General features: G+C 33.6%; 1 protein-coding gene across 1 annotated transcript; it reads right to left on the bottom strand.

The window, feature by feature from the left end:
• Positions 1-4,117: 4,117 nt before the first annotated feature.
• Positions 4,118-10,997, bottom strand: LOC131033772 (L-type lectin-domain containing receptor kinase IX.1-like). Its single transcript, XM_057965064.2, has 2 exons — positions 9,969-10,997; positions 4,118-4,915 (listed from the first exon to the last, which is right to left on the bottom strand). Exons 1-2 carry the CDS (start codon positions 10,995-10,997, stop codon positions 4,118-4,120), a joined length of 1,827 nt encoding a protein of 608 aa, XP_057821047.2.
• Between the last annotated feature and the right edge of the window lie 11,748 nt (positions 10,998-22,745).

The following is a 22,745-nucleotide window of genomic DNA, read 5'->3' as shown; positions in this document are numbered from 1 at the left end:
ACCTAACATGGCCTAGTAGTCGGGACCCACCTTGCATTGCTTAGTTGCATTGTAGACTTAAGTGCATTCCCCTAAGTTGCACTTAAGGGGGGTTGTTGGTGTAAATAATTATTCATCTTGGATATTATTACACTATACTTAAGTTTACTTAGGAAATGCATTTTATAGTAGTTTGGGTATGAGACACTTGGGTGTTTGTGCCACATTGGGATAGTGTGTGTAGGAGAAATTCCACCTTTTATGGTGTTGATCTTGTTGTTACACTCCACATTTAGTGGGTGATCCACCTCATGTGGATTATTATATTATTTCTCCTACCTACCCACACCTATTTCCTACCTACCCTTTGTTTCTTATTGAGCCACATGTCATGTTTGTGTGCTCACATATCCCTAGCCTTGCTTATATAAGCAGGCTCATCTACATTGTATGTAATTTGAACTATTGATCATTTACTATTGATGAGAATATAGTTTATTCTTGTCCTATATTGTGTCTCTATTGTACTTTTCATTGAGCTGTTGATCTTGGCAAAATCTCACACTTTTTTTGTGCTTTCATGTTTTACAATTACAATAATAAGTTAATTATGGTTTGAAGTATAAGCAACAAGAAGAAAATCATTCTAAGTTGTAGATTGATTCACTCCCCCCCCCCCCCACTCACTCTCTCAATCTCATGGTTTTTTCAAAACTTACCAATGCTAAATTATATGCAAGCACCTAGTTAGTTACAATAAGAAACACTCACTTCAATGGTGAGATCTAAACTCAAGGAAGATTTCCTTGCAGTACAAGCTAATACTACATCTTAAAAAAAAAACACTTGAACAAGCTGGAATAACACACAGACCTTTTGCAATCACTCACTATAATGCTTAATCAATGTGTGGTGAAGTATTCTATTGACTTTATTAATAAATTATCTCTTCATATTGCCTATGTATATTGCCATTCATTTCTTGAGAATGAGGAGATTATATAGTAGGTACATGAACTTGTGAATAAAGAACATGAGGGGCCTAGCTCTTTAACTTGTAATAGCCCCATTTTTCTTGTGCCAAATAAATATTTTCTCATGGAGGTTTTGCATTGACTACAACACTCTCAACAAGAATGTTATGAAGAATCATTACCCCTCTTCCAAGGAATGAGTGCCTATTGTACCAACTTTGTGATGCCAAATTCTTCACTAGGAAAGATCTCAAATTGAGATACCATCAAATTCTTGTTGAGCTCTTAGATATTTTCAAGAGGTATTATTGCATATATTCATAGACGTTGCCAATATGTGTTGGTATCATAACTGTAACAAAATTAAAAATCTACCTAATACATGAGTGTAGGATCCACTGTAGAGCTAGTGATTCTATTTTTGGTGTAACAAGAGCTTTAAAGAATAAAATATTTGCAGTCCAATAAAAAATACAATGCAAATATTTAAATTAGTTTTAAAGAGAAAAAAATACCTTTCTTATTTTATGCATTTTACTCTCACAAACCTGTCAAATTTAATGTGAATAGTTTTTGTTTACAAAGGTTTTTGCACCCATATGTGAGTGTAATATGCCTCTCAGTGTAATTAAACAAATATTACTTTACATCTAATTGCAGCATTCTTTTATTTTCATATATTAATTTGAAAATTACCTCTTAAAAGCTTGATACATCATCTTTCTTCTCTTTACAAAAGTAATATCCATCAAGCATAATTTTTCAATATATTTTTTTAGTTCATCCAATTTTTATGGAAAATTAGAAAATCAAAATTAGAAATTATCACTATGAAAGTTGATGGTGTAAGGAGAACTTTTTTTAATATATTTATTATATTTTAATAATATAGTAAAGGCATGTTACTAGATATATTTAAGTTGTGTTATACCAATCAACTCTTAAATACAATTATGTTATTTTTTATGGTGGTAATTAGGGTTATTGGACTGTATGCAATGTGGAATGTGCTATTTAAATGAGGCTTGTACTTTATGTAACATCCTTCCAAGAAACCCTAGAGGATTTAATTAACTTTTCCAAATAAGAGTGAAAATAATTTATTTTATTTTTAAATATTTAATAAACATTCAAAACATTAAAAGGATAAGATTAGTTTATAATGCATGCATGGAAGAGTACTACAACTTCTCCCCTAAGGTTTCTCAATGTGGTTACTTAATCTAACCATACATCATTTAAGGAATTGATTCAAATCAAAGGTAACTTTTAATACATACATGAACTTAAGCATAATAACGGTTAAGTGCTATAACCATTCATGTAACAGAAGCATTAAACTACATTGCATAAGATATGTCCTCTAAAGCTACATTCATAGAATACTCAAAAACATAGATTATTACAACATACAAATAATGAATGATAAACATTTCCAAGTTACATAAGACCAATTTTTCCCAATAACTGATAATAAATACCACCAAATAAGTCTCATTTCATATGCATCAAGTTACATCATAATTACATCATAGTTAAATCATGACTACATCACTTGCCATGTAGACATGTATATACACAAATTAAATTTGATAAACATAAGTACAAATGATAGATATAGAAAGTCACCATCTGAAACTTTGATCTGATCGAATCCAAGAGACCAAGTTGAAACAAGAACGAAGCCAATCCACGCAAGACCGATACAAAATCCCCGATGGAAAAAAGGCACTACCACCCAACCATGTGGACCAAAAAGTACTACCCCTCTGTGCTAGGAGATAGACATAAGGCCCTTAAGCAAGCAAACATCTCGCTTCCCTTTAAAAAGTGGTATCTATCTTATTCAGCATATCTTTGCAATATTTTTTTTAAGTTCATTGAATTTTCAATGAAAATTTTAAACATTGAAACTAAAATTATTGCTATGAAAGTAGATGATGTACAAGAAATGTTATATATATATATATATATATATATATATATATATATATATATATATATATATATATATATATATATATATATAGATTGTTAATGATATAGTAAAGGTATGTTGTTTCATACATTTTTTTTTTATGCATATAATAAGACGTAGATTTAGAGAGCTCAATTAAAGTTTACGATGATGCTACACAAATAGAGTCAGTCCTAGATTGGAAGAGATTCATCTTTGTCAAGTATAGTAGATATAGTGATAAGGAATTTGGCAATAATTTTGGGGACGATTATAGGTACCTTGACCCCACTCTACAAAACACATCCCTCATCTCTCTCTCTGTCACTCACACACACACACACACACACACACACACACTCAAATAATTATTTTTATATAATATACAAATTAACTTTTCTATTTTTCAACTTACTCAATGAAAGACAATAAAATTTGAGAGATCATGCTAAGATCCATGTAATATTAGAATAACATATATACAACCATATATTATATTATTTTCTGAATAAAATATATCTTTTAATAAAAAAAATTAAAAAATTATAGAATGAAAGATAATTAAATACGTTACTATATGATATAATCTATTTTCTCTTCAATGTTTTATTTTCCTTCCATTTGACAAGCACGTGAAGACTTCTCAAAAAATGAGTTAAATGCATCAAAGGATAAAAAATAGAACTAAATAAGAAAGGAAGAGCAACAATGAATGTCAATGCTATGGACTAGCTCCAACATATCAAAAAACAAATAATACAATTTCAAAGATTGTAATAAATTTAGACAAAATCAAAGAGTGTTAGAATAGACGAATCAACAATTTGTTTCAACCTTTTTATAAGTACAATATTTTTTTTATTTTTTTTTGGTTGTGAAGCTGGTCTATTCTTTGTTCTACTGCTTTATCCAACATAAAAAAATAAAAAAAAAACCATAAATTTAACCTAGCACCTTATAAAAACCAAAGGTCTATCACAATACTAGAAGCAGCTTTCATGAATAAATAATAATAAAGTGGACTTGCCATTTCACCTCAATAGTACGGACAACTTTATAAAATATAATAAATCATTTCAACAATACCAATAAATATTGGCATTGTAATAAACTATGGTATTTTATATCTTTCTATATTTTATTTTGTTATTTTCAATTTTAAAAGTGTACAAATACTGACTTATGGAATAATCCGTGCTTAAATCAACTAAACATTATCGATCCCGTTGGTATCGCAGGGGCTGAAATTTGGAAAATACAGAGGCATAGGCAATTTGAAGGGGAGTTGAGGTACAGGAGCCACAAACTCAAGGTACCGGATAACCTGTCTCATTATAGGCCGGGTGGCAGGGTCCGGGTGAGAGCACCACAAACCCACCATTAAAACTACTTCTATTTCCTCTTCGTTATAATCCTCAACTAATCTCTCATCTATTGCTTCCAATAATTTTCCCGCTCCATACAGATTCCACACCCACTCCACCAAAGTTATTCTTTGATCGTCATTGTCATCAAATACAGGCCGCCGGCCGCAAACAATCTCGAGGGCCACCGCCCCAAAACTGAAAACATCTGCTTCTGCACTGGCCCTTCCGGTCATGAGGCACTCTGGAGCAAGGTATCCCATTGTGCCACCAATAATACTGGACGTGCTTTCCTGCACACCGTGTTCCATTAGACGGGAAAGCCCGAAGTCGCCAAGCTTTGCATTAAAGTCTGCATCGAGCATCATATTGCTGCTCTTCACGTCCCGGTGCACCACCGGCTGTTGGCATTCCTCGTGTAAGTAAAGCAAGGCGTGAGCGAGGCCGCATGCAATTTTGTATCGCAAGGCCCATTTCAAAAGGTTTTGTCCATACAAGTGTTGATCGAGGCTCCTGTTTGGCATGTGCTCGTACACTAATAACAGCTCTGCCCCTTCATGACACCACCCAACAAGCCGGACCAAGTTTTGGTGGTGCAATTGACTAAAAATGCTGATCTCTGATATATATTCCTTCATTCCCTGCATATTATAACCAGGTTTAAAGATGAGAAACAATCTTTTAGATTTTTTGGTCTAAGAGAACAGAAATATGCAGACCCGTCTCTTTGTTAGGAGAGACGTTAAATTCAGTAAGCCCGCATCCTAGAATGAAATATCATGGCCTCAGAATAGTTCTAAACCAAATGTCAATTTGACATCACTTATATACTGTAAATTTTGAGTTCAGTTTCGGGCTTTGTTATAGATCAATGTCAATGGACGTTTCAACACTGCATTGATGTAACTCGGAGAAGTTTTTGATTAATATAAAAATAATATAAATACATTAAATATTAAAAATTATTTTAGTATCTTGTGATTTTCTATACTAGATATTTAATTTTTTACAATTTATAAGATAGTAATCAGTTGTTTTTAGAATAGATTGTGTGTAAATTTTTGCATCAGCATTTGGGATCATAGTGTGATCCAACTGATAATAATTAAAAAGCATGTAGATAAAAATATATTATTATACTTTATTATCAATTATTATTTAATTTAAAAATAAAATTAAAAGAATTGTTATAAATTAATATTTTAAAATAAAGCTTTTATATTAATATGTGAAAAAAATTCTTTGTTACAGTATTATTTTTTATAAAATAATATCTATATTAATAGTTTAAATAAAAACAATTAAAATTGATATTATTAGTTTAAGAATTGTTCAATCTAGTATAATAATTGTCAATTTTCTATAGGTTTTTAAGCATTAATTATGTAATTGCAAATTTTAGCAGTTGTGATTATTTTAATATTTTTTTATGAAATATATCAATTATATATTTTTTTATTTTTTCACTGTTAATTTTATAAATACTTATTTTTAATTAAAAAAATTAAAAATAATAATTAAAAATTAAAAATTTTTCTCAAGCATTTTGATAACATAAAAAATTAAAATAAACAAATAAAATAAAAAACTAGTATTAAAAAAAAGTGAAAGATATGATTATACAGGTGGATATTTTATTTGTCCATTATTTCACTTAAGAAGTTAACACAATATTTTACTATGTCATTATTATTTTAAACTACCAATCCAATTCTAATAGTAATGAAACCCTAACCCTAACCCTAGGTGAACCTTTACATCAATCATAACAATAACCTTATCCCTATTTGAACCCTAACACTAATGTACTAACACTCACCATAATTGTAATTGTTAATGTAATCCTCATTGAATTATATTTATAATATTATATTATTATATATTAATATTTATTAAATTATAATATATCAATATATTTATTACATTATATTTAATATTAGTATTATATTTATCCTTATTATTATGCTTGAGAAAAATTTGGATTTTGTGTACATATATTTTGAATCTTCATGTTGTCATTGTAAATGCATTTGTACATAATAATATACTATTTGATGTTTCTTATTTATATATTTACATAGAAAGTATCTTAGAATGTGTTTTCTTTTCATATAATTTATTTTCTAAAATGTTTTGTAAGTTTTTTTGTTTTGTTCTATTTATATTGTGTTATTATCAATCTTACCATTTTAATTAATTTCAAACAACATTTTATAATGATAATAAAAGGTGGACTATAATAATATGAGCATATTAACCAAACAAATTATCTTTTAACTTAAATTGACAACTAGACCCCCCACCTCGACACCGATTAATTAAAGCTAAATTTCGATGGGTTATCTAGGGGCAACCCGGGTTGGGTGGGAGGGGGTGGATTGATTAGAGACTCACGTGGCAACCTCATCCTTTCCTATGTGGCAAATTTCAAACTTCAAGCATGGCTAAATTAGCAACTATTTATCATGGGCTAATCACGGCCAACAACAAAGGGCTTAAGCGCATCATTGTTGAAGGTGACTCTAGAAAGAACATCATGATGCTCAAAGGGGTGGAAAAATCGAATTGGAAATATAACCCTCTCATTGCCAAGTGTCATGTTCTCCTTCCTTCATTGGAAGATATCAAGTTTTGTCACGTGAGACAGGAAGGCAATTGTGTGGTGGACAAGTTGGTAGGGATGGGTGTGTATGCTAATGATTTCAAAATTTGGATCTACTTGCATGAAATCTCGATGGAGGCTCATGCCATGATTTTGAAGGAATCGTCACTTAATGATGAATAATCACAATGTTGGCTATTTTGTACTTGTCTTTCTCACCCTTTCCTTTCCTTGTTGGTTAAGGTGGTGGGAATTATATATTATTGTTGGTACCACCTACCACTATATTCCTCAAGCTTATCACTTTCTCAACCTGGTTTCCTATTTTGTGATTAAGGGTGGCAATTTCATTCCAACTAAACTCAATGAATGCTCCAAATTTAAGAATAATGGGGAGATATGGGATAAGGTGATTGAAGGAAATCTAGATAATTATGTGGAAGGAATGATTGGCCATCATCCTAAGCTCTCAGTTGATTTCATTCATGCTTGGGACAATGGGAATGTGAAGATTGGTAGAGTTACTTTTATGGTTTTAGTGGAGACTATTGCAAAGGTGACAGGGTTGGTCCTTGATGGCATGCCCTTTCCCAAAAAACCCAAAGGGAATTACAAGGATGACTTTGAGTGGTTTTTTCAACTAGGAGAAGGAGTTTCTAGGCTTCAAATTGGATACAACAAGGAGGAGCTCCCCAAAATTTGGAAGGATGTGACTTTGCTGATAAAGAGGTACTTCACCTTGGACGATAGGAAAAGAAGGTTCCATATGCATATTTTTCCCAAGTTAAATAATCTCTAGCATTGGATAAGAATGAATTTCCCCTTTTGGGTTATGTCTTCTTTGTCTCATTCTGTTTCCAAATCCATTGAAAAGGGTAAACCTCCTCTCCACCAGGGTCTTATCTGAGGAATGTATAACTTCCACCTGGTTTTATCCCCCTCTAGTGGGGTCCCCTCTAATGTGGTTGGGTCTACTTATGATCCCAACCAATTATTTTACTTTATTGTTACCCCCTCTAGTTCTGGGGAACAAATAATGCCTCACTCGGGTTCTAAAATGCCCACTAGGAAAAACCCTACTAGAATGGCCAAATTTAAGGCCATTGCTACCACCAAAAAGGATCAAGATGTGTGTGCCCAATTTGATATGCAATAAAATATGGTTAATGATATTGTTGATGATTCTGGATCTGAGTCTCTTTCCTCAGAGGATTCAAAATCCTTGGATACTTTGGGGTTGAATTGGTCCCCTACTAAAACAGATGGTAACCCTAGTACTCCCCCCTTAAACCCTCCCTTCTTTGGTAATCCCAACCCTCAAAGCACCACCTAGGTGCTAGCTATAATTGTGAAGGACCTCCATGATGATGTTCAAAGATAGGATGAGTTGATTAAATGTCTAAGTTTAGATCAATTAGCTGGAGGCGGTGGCTGAGGCTGAGGCCAAGGCCAACACTTGGGTGGATGACTTGGATGAGGATAGGGTTTGGAAAAATACCAATGATCTTGTTGGCATGATGGGGTAGTGGGAAATGATGGGTGGAATGATTGATGATAGGGATTCCAACATCAAGATGGTGAGTAGCAAGCCTGAGCTGGAAGAGGTCAAGAAAACTTAAGAGGCTCTTAAAAAGAAAATTGAGGAGGTCAATTCTGCTTATAGGAATGTGGCTAGCAAGCACAATGCCTCCGTAAAGGATAATTACAATAAGATGGAAAGGAGAAGGATGAAAAAAAAGATACATGGAGTCCCTAGGCATGGGATCTAGCCCCATTGCTTTGATGGTTAAGGTCACCCCTGACTCCACACTGGTATCCTCTAGTTATGGGATTGGTTCAAGTAAAAAAGTCTCCTTTTTTTATAAAGTGCTTAGTTTCTGCCAAGATTGATAGGAAAAGGGTAGCCCCATGTTGTAGACCATCACTTTGTGTCTGTGCTATATTGTTGTTTAGTGTTTTGGAGTTCCTGGTTTTTCTCTATTTGTTGGTCTTTTAGTTTATTTTCGGGCTCTCTGTTCGCCCTACTAGGTTTTTGTTGCGCTTTGGTGGGTTTTTTTTTTGTTGGTTGTGCATCCCTCATGCCCTCTTGGTGTCACTTTGTGGATATGTAATGGTATGGGCCTATCCTACTTTTATTAATCAAAACTTAAATTGATAACCATTTTACATGTCAAAATATTAATATCTAACAACAAAAATAAATAAAAGGAGAAACCTATAATTTTTAAAATTTAAAATTTAAATGTTAATTAGATCTTAAAAATATTTGATTCATTTGAGATTATTTTTATTTGTTAATAATAGTTGAAAATTTCATGTACACAATCTGAATGAAAATACAAACTTTGTATAATTAGCCAAAGTAAAAATGTAGAAGTAAGAAATAAAATTATAAACAATGTATATAGGGTAAAATATGTGTCCTCAATAAAATCATTCTAATACAAAATTAAATAACACTAAACTAGATAAAATAGCTTTAAATTGATAAGGTTGAATTATTTTAGATAGATGTATTTAAGATATGTATACTAGTTTATGGTATAAATATATAAAATGTTGCTAAATAAATATACTTTTTCAATTAACTGTAAATTTATTTTACAAACAATTTTATGCTTTAGTAATAAAGTTAATTTATAAATTTTTATATAAAAGATCAAATCTTGTTATATCTAAGATGGATGACATCCTATAGAAATTAAATAAAAATCAAATAATTTATAATTTGAACTGAATAAATCATTAAAATATAAAGATCGTCATCATAACCCAAATTTCTTTAAAATGATCAATATAATATTAAATTCATGTTAAGACCAGTTCTAGTACCTACTCAGACCTAACACAAGAATCATAGATTAGTTGCAGGAACCCTTTGTAAATTTTAATAATTAGCATAAAGGACAACTAATACATATATAATTACAACCCTCCATACCAAAAAAATTACTAATAGATTTCAATATATTTATCCTCTCAACTCAAATATTATAAATGCACAGAAAACAGTAAAGGAGACTATCAAACATGTTCAGAAGTATGGGCGAAACCTCAAAAGACACACAAAGCAGGAGAGGAGAGTAAGAAACCTGCTCAGAATCTTGGGCCACACGTTTGACGGCCACCGCCAGCTTAGTCTCGGGCAACATTCCGTAGTACACACTTCCGAAACCACCCTGCCCGAGTTTATCAGCGAAGCCCCTTGTCGCCAAACAAAGTTCCTTATACCTAAACGGCCGTGGTCCATAAGCCAGGCGCCCGTCTAACTCAACATCAATGTCCAAATTAACCTGACTAAAACTATACCATCTTCCATACAAAAACGCTAACAACATTCCAACCAGGCTCAAAACCGGGATAGCTATAGCCGGCGCCAAGACCGGCCCTCTAAGTCCGTTTCTCATGGCCGGCGTCGGATCAGACATGCTGAACTCCCATGAGAGCAAGTTGTGAATCTCCGTGGAATCACCCGTGGACGCCGCAAACCCCACAGTCACCCACTCAGGCAAAAAGTCCCGGAGATCTATGTCGTAATACAGGTCCGCCGTTTCATTTCGCAGGCCATCGGAAGAAAGGAAAACCGACAAATGTCCGGCATGGTAGTCTACCCAGGCGTCGATCTTGCCTCCTCTTCTCAACGCCGACTGGCCAGGCAACGTTTTGTTGACTACGGATCTGATGGAGTTCACGTCGAAGCCGATGTGGTCTGAGGGCGGATCCCACTCGTTTTGAAACGTGTCGAACTCCACGGCCACGATTTGGTTAGACGAGTTGCCATCGGTGGCCCAGTCGGTGAGGCCAAGCCAACCGCCCGTGCTGGTGAGATTAAGGCGGGCACCCGCCGCAGCTATGAAGAAGGCGAGCCCGTCTCCGAATGAACCGTCGGTCGCGTTTGTGATGAGGAATTTGAAATGGGTTGTGAAGGTCGAGGCCAGGCGGACAGGTTGGTTGTAAACTGCCCGGCCAACACTGCTGTTCAGGGGCTCGTTTATGAGGTTTCTAGTCAGCTGGATGGCGCCTCGTGAGGTGAAGGCGTCGCCGAGGTAGTTCATTTCGTCCATGTTTGGCGTGAAAGAGGAGAAACTGAAGCTCACTGCTCTTGCGTCTGCTACAATCATCGTGGCGAAGATAATGATCCCTTGCAGGATGCATTTTGGATTAGCCATGGAAGGCCAACTGTAATAAACCGGGCTGTTATTATATGAGCGGTGAATCAACGCTTGTCCTATTTATCAAATTGTTTTCTTTCTGTTTCGAGCTTTTGACGTTTGTTTTGATGACTACAATTTTTAGTTTTTCACTTCTTTAGTTCTGAGCCGGCATTATAATTTTTTATTTGAGATTTGACCCGTAATTTCTTCGAGGTCTAGAAAAATGACACGCGTAACATCGAATTGCATTTGTCAGAATCAAGTTGAACATTCTCATCTGGCTGGACGTTCTTGTTTCTGTTTAAGATGGTCTAAACTCTAAACAGCAAAGTTAAAAAATAAAAATAAAAATTTAGGATTGAGCTTATACATTTTTAACTTCTGTCCAATTATAGTTGTCTTCCAAACTCTTAAACCCAAGACAAGAAAAATATAGTAATAAATGGTTGATCATTACAATTTCTAATATATAAATCAGGAGTTGATTTGATCTTTTTTATTCATTAACCCAAAAAATCTCTTATTTATATTAGATAATATATAAGATTTTGATCCCTTACAAATTAAATGTTCTTTATCACCTTTTTAGAATTCTATTGGCTTTTGCTTTTAAATTTTTTCATTCAACTCATCATTTTAAAAAGCATTTTTCACCTCTATTTAATAAATTTTGCAAACAAATATAGCTACTAAAACAAAATTGTTCGAATTATAATTAATTTTTATTTATATTTTTTAGACTACAAAGATACCCCTCCTATAACTTGCAATGCATTGGATAAACTTTTTAAAATAACAAGTTGTGCAACACACACTCTAGTACCATGTGTGTGGATTGGAGACTAGACCTCATGACCTCAAGCCTACCATAAGAAGCTCTCATAAATCAAGTCAAGCATTCAACCCTAATTATAATTAATTTTGCAATTGAAACAAAAGTTTCATTATAATCAATGTCTTCTTTTTGTGAAAGGTTTCTAGCAACTAATCTTACCTTACATTTTTTTAGAGATCCATTAGATACAGATTTCATTTTATAAATCCATTTACAACTAGCCAAATCTTTATTTTCTAAAACTATACCTAACTCCCAAGTACCATTCTTCATCAAGGAATTATTTTCTTCTTGCATTGCAAATTCTCACTCTTATTTTTTCTTACCTTTACACTTCTTCCTTCTAAATCATTGTTTGTTCCAAAAGATTTATTATTGTAAATAGTGGGAGTAGAAACAAAATCAATATGGATTGATATCTTAGAATCTTCATCAAACAATATATCATTGTTGACAAGAATTAGTTCTTTCTCAGGTTGATAAAACCTATAGACTTTAGACTCCTCACTGTATCTAATCAAAATGCATACTCTTATCATCATCTCACTCTAGGCATATATATAAACTCCTTATACCATGTTACCATGATAGTTTATCAAAGACAATGCTAATTTAGAAGGGGACTACTTGGTATAGCTCAACTACTAATGACACAACTCATTAAAACACAAGTTCACAATTTTAAATTCAAACCTGTTGGTGGTGTTTTGATTTACTATCGAACATAAAATAAAATACCAATGGTACTCTATCCTCTTTTGATAAAAAGAATCTCAAATGCTGAAGCTTCACATAAGCATCATTTGAGATGACTCCAAGGTTCTTTTACGTTAGGTCTTAATGTGCCAGATAGCTTCAGTTGTATTGATGTGATTTGTTGTACTTGCAAGGGGACTTACGTTGAGCACCTGAATTCTCGAATGATTGTTGGAACATGGGATGTCACTTCACTTGATTTTCAAAAAAAAAGGAAAAAGGATAAGGGTTAAGAAGGCTATTCTAACTCTAGGAATGTAGGAGCAATGGATGATCTTTGATGAAATTCTAACTAAGTCTTGCTTTGACATGCAACGAACATCTCCACAACGCTAGTGTGATCTTCTAAGGATAGCTTTATGATTTCCAAATCACCACCACAAGCATAGACACAAACATGTTGATGCATATCAATGAAGGAATGATAATCGAAGTTAACCTTAAGCTGAATGACTCCAATTGACCACGCAAGGCACTTTACCATCGGCAAATTGTTAGTAGTATGGATATGAGAATTTCACCATTGATCACACAAGTCTTCCATTCATCTAATTAACTTGAAATAAAATTGAGAAGTATAGAGACCATGAAAATTGTTGAATCAACACATAGAATTCACCATTTCTTCAATGAAGTTTACATTTTTTTTGCAACAATGTCTTGGCAAATATCTTTGCCTTCACTTTCTACTCTACTCTAAAATGCTATCTATCTAATGTCTATTGACTACTAACTATTAACCTTACAAATGAAGAAGTGGAGCCTTTTATAATGCTCTCATTACATTTCAGTGGCTCACATAGATTTGAGATCAATGGCTAAGATTACAAGATAGAAACCTTATTACAAAGCATTTAATGCTTGACCAATGATATGTTTACATTTTAAGGGACACATGTCCTTCTTAGAAAATTCAACCAATAGATGATGGTGGTAGGTACATGGAACTTTGTACCTTTGCAATCGTTATCTCCTTTTGGCAAATATGCTTAGGTACATTAAATCTGGATGCCTTCTCATGAAATAATGTGATTGGATGTAATGATGACTAGGCACCACCTCATCTTGATTGATCTATGTAACACATCACAACTGTGCAATTGAATGTGGCATATCTCTTGATACTCAACATGTGTGAGCACTTGATGTGATGATGACTTTGCTCATGTTGACCTTCTAACTTTTATTAACTCTTCTGAAATCATCGTTTCGTCTCGATCACCTGCATTTACGAACTTTCACCTGGCTATATTGGCAATGATTCTAGGAGTTTTGAAGGTAATAAAGAAAAATTCATTCCTTGAATGCTTGATGTTGATTGTTGTTCATCACACTGATTGCTTCCATTAGACACTCTCGTCACCTATACATGATCCTTATCGTGCCTTGAAGTGCATTGAAACTACTTCTCTTTGTCTGATCTCGCAATTTGACGATCATGTTCTTTGACAATCTGTCTCTCTTAGCCAAATAAGTATAATCAATCTTTCTTATTCAACTTGTATCTCTTTCATCTGTTGCTCTTCTCGCAGAGATGTCACATCTTGCTCATTGTCATCTTCAATTTGCCCATATGTGTCGCTGCCTACTTTGTCATTGACTGGTTTGGATGACGGTACTTTGTCTTGTGCAACTTGTTGTTTCCCTTTGTCTGTGTCGACCTGACTTGTTTCCATCTGGTGCGATAATCACTCTTCTATCGGGAACGTCGTGTCTCGCGCATTCAATGGTGAGCTCGTTGCATTGCACCGCTAAAGGGAAGCTGACTGCCTTGATGATGTCACTCTCTATCATCGTTTTCATAGGTCCTGTTGGTTTGGTGGTGTAAAGTGTTCCTTGAAATTTCTTCATGCCAATGCATCCATGGTTTGTGTCACCTACGTTGCCCCAATATGACGCGATGTTTGACTCAACGATGACACTCTATGAGTCTTCCTTGGTGAGCACCCATGCGATCCTGCCATCCTGCTCCTACGAAAATTGTCTAAATTAGTGTCACACAATGATATTCGCTTGCGAATGTGTAATCGATTACTTAGGCATAGAAAAACTAAAATAAAATTCTTATAATTCTAAGTCACACCTTCAACCATTGATTAAACGTAATTATCGAAAGTTAACGATGATCTCTTGAAAACTCTAAGATGACATAAAGAAGACGTTATAGCCAAAACAACGCAATGATCGAGTAAGACAAAACCAAGTCATCAGGAGCCATAATCTGATTTCTATCAGTAATCAAATAATCAAGTGAACCGATCTCCAACCTGTCAATGAAGCAAAATAATCAAAATAGATGTAATTGGGTGTCAAAATAATGTCGTCTCGTTTATATGAATTCGATGTGACTTTAAAATGACAAGCTCGCCACCTTTCAAAACCGTCGATTGCAATTGGATAATTCACTGTCAAAATCAACTTCACAAATGGAAACCGCTGTCAAACTACTGCCAGAATGATGATGCAGAAAAACCAGTTAATTCGTTTGGGTAGATTTGCCGTAGGGATCAAAGTTGTAACACAATCTGCGACTGATGAAGTGTCAAATGTGAATGGTCTTGCCTCTGCGTTTCCTCTTCAAAATCGCTGTTCAGGTAATTGTGCAATTCATAGAATCGCTACTCATGGGAGTATGATCGCTTGTCATAGATCGAACCCCTGAACGGGAGATTATCTTCATATAATTCGCTGTCTCCAACCAAGTATAGCTCGCTGTTAATATGGATGTTGAGTCGCCAGCCTTCAAAGACAACAAAAATCGGCTCCATGGTGAGTATCGTCTAGATTTGATGCCATAATAAATCGATCTGACTGAACCGTAGTTCTGAAAATAATATCGCTTTGAATTTGATCAATGAAATGATCAAATTCAGATATATAACGGTTTCTAGGTCCAATACCCCATCACAAGGAGTCGGCGACTCGTATTAAATAGATTGCATTTAAAACAAAATCGTAACGTGTAGTCTTTCATTTGATGGTTTCATAAGATTTGCAAAGGTGAGTGGTTGCATTGCCTTGTTGAGAGGTTGATAAGTCTTATCGTCACCTTTATGATATCAATACGCCTTTGGTGAATGCTTTGCAGCATAGACTAGGTGATCGCTTTGATTTCTCGTTTGAAATTTCATATGAAATGCGATATCACCTTTATTAAATGGCGATTATTAATTTGCTTAAGTGGATGGCACCTTGTAATAATCTTGTTGCCTTGCTTGGACGTAGATGCCTGCTAGGCGCTGCGTATTGTGGATTTGAAAATGCCTCATCGCCAATGTTTATTGGTAAGACAATGTTTATTAATTACCTCCTATCAAAACTTCGAACTTCACAAATTACGGAATCACTTAGTCTCCTTGTGTTTAATGGATTGCATCAATCAGACTGCTTCATCATCATAACTAATTGCATAAGGCAGCTCCATTAAATAATAACATCGAACTTTGCATACCGATTCTTATTTATAAATGATCACCCATCTTGGAACTTAAGACTTTTCACTTTATTGGTCGTGATAATGCATTGAACTTAGCAGGCACCAATTCCAAATGCTTGCATTGAGCGACCCCGGCTTAGTGAATACCCTTCATTTATCACTTACATCCTTTCATCGAGCTTAAAATTTTCATTGGTCATAGCATGGAAACCGCTTTGTGCAAATGCTAAAGTGGCATCATTGGACGTTTCTCCTTCATGTTCATCGAATACCCAAGTAAAAAGTTGGCCACTTTTATAAAATGTCTCTTAATTGTTTGGTATTGAGATGCGTCAAATCTTACTTGAAACTTGTGGCCGCCTTGAGCTTCATCGAACATGAACACCAAATGCATCTCATTAAATGTCTCTTTATCGACTCCTTCTGTTGTCACGTCGAATGCGATGTGAGGAATACGTCGCGTAATGGAGGTAGCGCTAGTAAAGCGTTCGCAAGGCATTATCGTTTCCTTCTATTGCATAGATTTCGCAACCTCATCGCGTGACGCCCGTACCTCTTCTGCTTCTTCGTTCTACATTCACCGCGTGACTTCCTCGCGATTGATTCATGCCGCAATGCGTGACGAGTGCGAGTAAGGAATGATGAGCGCAACGCTATCGCGTAGGCGCAAAGGCTTCACACGACGTATGTAAAAATCAATGATAAGCATGAGAGCTTCGCACGATGAGTGCAAAAGCAAAGCGCGATAAGTGTAAGGCCAATGATGTGCGTTAGAGTTTTGCACAACAAGTGCAAAAGCAACGCGCGACAAGCGCATAACAACGTCGTGCAAAGGTAATGAGTGATACTAAGTGCAGTAAGTGCAATGCGATGTGCGATGGCAATATGAAAGCGAAGTCCAACAGTAACGCTACATTGCTGCGCGGCAGCAACGCGAAAGCGAAGTGCAACAACAATGCGAAAGAAAAGTGCAACATCAATGCGACATTGTTGCGCAACAACAACGCACAACGTATTTGAGAGCAATGCATGAAGTTAGCACGTGACGACAACGCACGACGTATTTGAAAGCAAGGCGCAAAGGCAGCCTGTGGAGGTGTCATGCAATGTGTGTGAAAGCAAAGCCTAATGTATGTAAAAGCAAAGCGCAACATATGTAAAAGCAAAGCGCGACGTATCACCATGCCTTCTCAAGAATTTTAATTTTTCAAAAATTTTGAATTCTTGAATTTTTTGGATTTTCAATTTTTTTTGGTTTTTTTGATTTTTTTAATTTTAAAAGATGCTAATTCTAAACTATACTAAACTAGGACACCTATATTTATAACTATGCTTAAAAAAAAGTGGGGGTTCCCATTTGCAATGGGGTGATGTGTGATTTGGTCACAACAAAACCTTTTAAGGCAACCATGATGATTTAGGCTATTTGCAATCAATAAAAATTAGACAGCTGAACATCCTTTTAGGAAGTCTGAGAGACAATAGGAAGATGTACTAAAATGCAAAGAAATATTCAATAATAACGATGAATAAGTGGACAAAGATGCAACTTAAACATAAGAAAATTGACATTACATGTCAATGAAAAAAAATTAGCTCAAGAAAATAAAAAAGAACTAATTGATTTTTGAAGGATAAACCTAGACCAACTAGGCTAAGACCCTAATATTTTCTTCAAACAATCCAACACAAGGGTTTGTTTGTTATATCTGGCATTCTATAATCAAAAAAATCTTCAATCCAAAGGCAAGAAATAATAAAGAGATCTTTGCTATCCATGTTCTTATCACCCAACTAATACAGAAGCAATATATCCCTTGTCAATTGACAATCATCTACCTATACTTATTCTTCGTAATACTTCTACCACTCCCATATCTCATCATAGATGTAATTAATGCATCTCCATTGGACTCTGAAACATTTAATAACTTTTGTACACTTTTGTGTCTTAAAAATAATTCAATTTTTCTCATTCTTCTACACTTGTGGGGTGCTATGTCATCTCTTAAAAGAGCCAATTACTTTAGCTAGTGCTCATCTCAAAGCTATGAGATTTCCACAATCCATTCAAATCTTGTATGTAGTTTCTAGATTTGATTGTGTTATAAATTTTTTGACCATCAACGTTTCGAATCATACTCTGTGATTCATCATCAGGATGCAAGAGAGTTCAAGGAGTTGAAAGATAGTGCTCACATTCCTATCATGTATATATCTACATACAATGGTTGGTTTGTTATCTCTTGCATTCAATAATCTATTAATACTCAACACAATGCAAGAGATAAGCCCTATGTTATCTACTTCCATTTTTCTATCACCTAATCAATTTGGACGTGATATATCCCTTGTCAACTAGTGATCATCTACCTATAATTATCCCTTAGATAATATTTTAGCACTTCCATCTCATATCATAGTTGTCATTCACGTATCTCTATGTGAATTTAATATCTTTTAAGACATGAATGAAAATATTTGCATAGTTGTCTTTAAAATAATTACTTTTGTCATTCTTTTGCAGTTGCAAGGTGCCATCTCATTATCAATATTTTTTTTTCAAAGTATCACATCTTAATAACTTATGATATAAGCCATTCTTCATACATAATATATTCACATGTTTATTTTCATATAAAATATATTTAAGATCACTACATATTTAAGTTTATAATGTATGTATCTATATTATTTATGGTTAATTAAAAGTTATTATTTTTAAATATATAAAAATTATTAAATATCAAATAATATAATTATTCATACATCAAAATTGATTGTCCTAAATTTCAATTTTTTTAATAAAAATAAGCATCATGATAAAATATCTCCTTTGTTATTTAATAATAAAATAGAATAGAAAAATTACATGACATTATCATAGATCACAACATATCAACAACTTAAAATAATGTATTGACCTAATTTAAGTCAATTCATCACAAATTAGATACTCTCCTCCTCCTTAATTATTGTTATTATAACATGTTTTCATATGAAAAGCACAAGAAGACTTGCCTATTTTTTTCCCATACAATACAACATTTTGTTTACATCCCATCAAACTCCTTTCCTCTAGAATAGTTTGGCTCACAAAAGGAAAATAAATAACATCTACAAAATGAATTAAAAGCAAAATTAAGAGAGTAGGAATTGAATTATCTTCTTTGAACTTGTTGGTTTCCTTGAATATTATTTTGAAGTTCGTCGCCAATACTGAACGTCATATATTACAAACTGACTAAGGTTTAAAAAGAAAAATATTAGACCAAACCTGAATACCCTTGAACATTTGAAATATTATATACAAAGAAGTCTCATAATTACTATCCCTTAGTACATATTCCTTTGCTTCTTCCAATTATTTCATAATATCTTAGAAATTTATTCTCATATATGCCACCTTCTCTTTGCCCTTGCAATGGTTTCACCTTCACTCTTCTGATGCGGTATCCTCCTTTTCTCATTTTCCTTTTACTTATCTAATTATATCCCTTATGCTCAAACAATTTTCTAAAAAATATAAATATTTTTTTTGCATAGAACCTTTATTATATGACTCCTCACCAAATCCATGTTTCCTTTTCATTCATATAAGCTCACACAACGATTGGTTTGTTATCTCTTGCATTCTATTGTCTAGAAATACTCAACACAATGTATGAGACAACAAACCAACCCTTTTTATCTACTTCCCTTTTTCAACCACCCAATTGACCTAGTAACAATATCTCCCTTGCCAACTAGTGATCCTTGCCCATACTTACCCCTCCTAATATTTCTACAACTTCCATCTCCCATCATAGTGGTAATTCATGTATCTTTGCCAAGACTTAAAAACTTTTAAGATAACAATAAAAAGACTTTTCATGCTTGTCTTTAAAACACGTACTTTTGTCATTCATTTTCATCTACAAGGTGACATCTTGTAATCGATAAACTATTTTTCTTGATATCATTGTCAATAACTTTTAATATAAAATATTCTTCATGCATACTATATTTATAATCTTATTTTCAATCAAAATATATTTATAACCACTAAATATTTTTGTTTGTTATGCATGCATTTATATTATACATGATTAGTCAAAACAAATACAATTATTCTAAAATAAATATAATTTTTTTATAATAAATAGTATCATTATTCATATATCAAAATTGACTGTCCTATACACCATAATTTTTTATAAAAGTAAACATCATGATAAAATAGAATAGAATAGAATAACAAAATAACATTATCATTGACCACGACATATAATAAAATAAAATAAATATATCATCACATTAGACATCCTCATTATTTTTATAACATGATTTCATATGACAAGCACAAGAAAGCTTGCATTGATAAGCTTTTCTATAGGCTACAACAGTTTATTTGACATCCCATCAATCTCTGCTACTCTAGCATGATTTGGCTCACAAAAGGAAAGGAAAAAACATAGAAAATGAATAAAAAGTAAGCTTAAGAGAGTAGGAAACAGAATTCTCTTATTCAAACTTGCTGTTTTCCTTGAATATTGTTTTGAAGCTCCTCACCAACACTGAACGACATATATTACAAACAAAGTAAGTTTTAAAAACAAAATCACCAGATCAAAGCTTTATACCCTTGAACGTCCACAACTTATCACATACAAAGAAACCTCAGAATTACCATTCTTTTCCAGTACATAATCCTCTGCTTCTTCCAGTTAGTCCATAATATATTAGTGATTTCTTCTCTTATACGCCACTTTCTCTTTGCCCTTGCAATGGGTTTCACCTTCACTCTTTTCATGTGATATCCTTGTCTTGTTTTCCTTTTCCTTATCTGATTATATCCTCTGTGCTCAAACAATCTGCTAACAAAACTGTAGATTTTTTCACATATAACCTTTATTCTATAACTCCTCACCATGTCCAAGATTCTCTTCATCTTAAAATGAACAAAAATCTTTGAAAAAATCCTCCTGCAAGGGGACCTCCTTTTTCTCAGTCTCACAGGCTTAATATTATTCCTTACTTGCTGCCTTTCATTTATCCTTCTTATGATTGATGGGTGCTTTACTACAAACTTCTTTCCACCAGCCCTTATCTCATAAGCCTCGGGCAATACTCCATCTCTGTTATAATTATCATATTGTTGCAGCTTATGATACTTGTGCATACCTTCACTTTGGTAATTTGTTGCTGTTGATCTGGGTTTCTTTTCTGCAGCTTGGGATGCACCCAGATATAACCCATTACTATATAAAACTGGCTTCACTAATTCTGATTCATCATTTATTCTCCTTCTGAATGATGGGTGCTTCACTACAAACTTTTTTCCACCAGTCTTTATCTGGTAAACCTCAGGCAATACTACATCTCTATAATTATTATCATACTGCTGCAACTTATGATATTTGTACATACCTTCAGTTTGGTGATTTGCTGCTGTTGATCTGGTTTTCTTTCTTGTAGCTTGGAATGCACCCAGATTTAGCCCCTTGTTATATTTAGCTGGCTTCTGTACTTCTGATTCATCATCAGAAAAGATTACATTTGTATATGCTCTGTAATGACTCATTTTCTCCATTGTTTCACAGGAAACAATAATGAAATGGACTGAATGAGGAAAGATGTGAGTATTGGTAGCAGTGAAGTGGAGCATAAGGAGGACCACCTTATAAAGATGGCTCTGCCGGAAATGGCCTGCAGGCAAAATATTTATTCTGCTTGCTGGCAGTCATCATGAAAATGTCAGGGAGATTTTTTTTTTCCTTACTTTTTGTAGTTTTCAAGGCTCCTAAATGATACCCAAAATGGTGAGAGACGTATTTTTTTTACTTACTTTCTTGTAGTATTCAACGCTCCTAAATGACACTCAAAATGATGATATATATATATCCTTACTGTCTTGTAGTATTCAAGGCTCCTAAATGATACCCAAAATGGTGAGTGAGGGATGGATGTGGATTGATTTGACTTTAGTCTTTGAACTCACTCTTATATTAGTAATCTAAGCGTTCAGAAGAGTTTTATATTGTGTTTTGAAATGTGGTGCTTGACATGTATCGAAGCATGCAGAAAACAGAGCAGAGATATTATTTGATTATTTTTCTTTATGATTTTCTTAAATATGTTCTACCGCGTGAAGAAGAACATTGAAGAACACAGGTTTCCAGATATATTTTTTTTATGGTATTTGATTATTTTTCTTTATGATTTTCTTAAATATGTTCTACCGCGTGAAGAAGAACATTGAAGAACACAGGTTTCCAGATTTTTTTTTTTTATGTCGTGTTAGTTTTGTTTCAATTAAATTTGAAACCATGCTTAAGACAGTTCTAACCGTTCTGTCATTAGAATAGATACTTATAGTTGTTATTTAAGATATGGATAGGTAAATAAATAAGTAGAACCTATGATTTTTATTCTTATTCATAGGTTATTTGATTTATTTGAGAGTGATTGTATTTATTTAGGAGTTATTTTATTTAATAATTATGTTATTTATGAATATATAAGTTTTCATATTTATTAAACATTTTTTATCATTTATATTAAAGGTTAGATTCTTTTTCTTTATATTATATATTAAATTCAAATAGATTATAAAATAAGAAATCTTTTTATAGTAGGAAAGAAGTGGAGTTCAATAAGACTTAAAATATACAAAGAAACAAGATAAATTTCGGAAAATTGGATATAA

This window comes from Cryptomeria japonica, chromosome 3, assembly GCF_030272615.1.
Source record: "Cryptomeria japonica chromosome 3, Sugi_1.0, whole genome shotgun sequence".
Taxonomy (NCBI): Eukaryota; Viridiplantae; Streptophyta; class Pinopsida; order Cupressales; family Cupressaceae; genus Cryptomeria; species Cryptomeria japonica.
The sequence above is the reverse complement of the archived record's forward strand: the minus strand, read 5'-3'. Positions and strand labels throughout refer to the sequence as shown.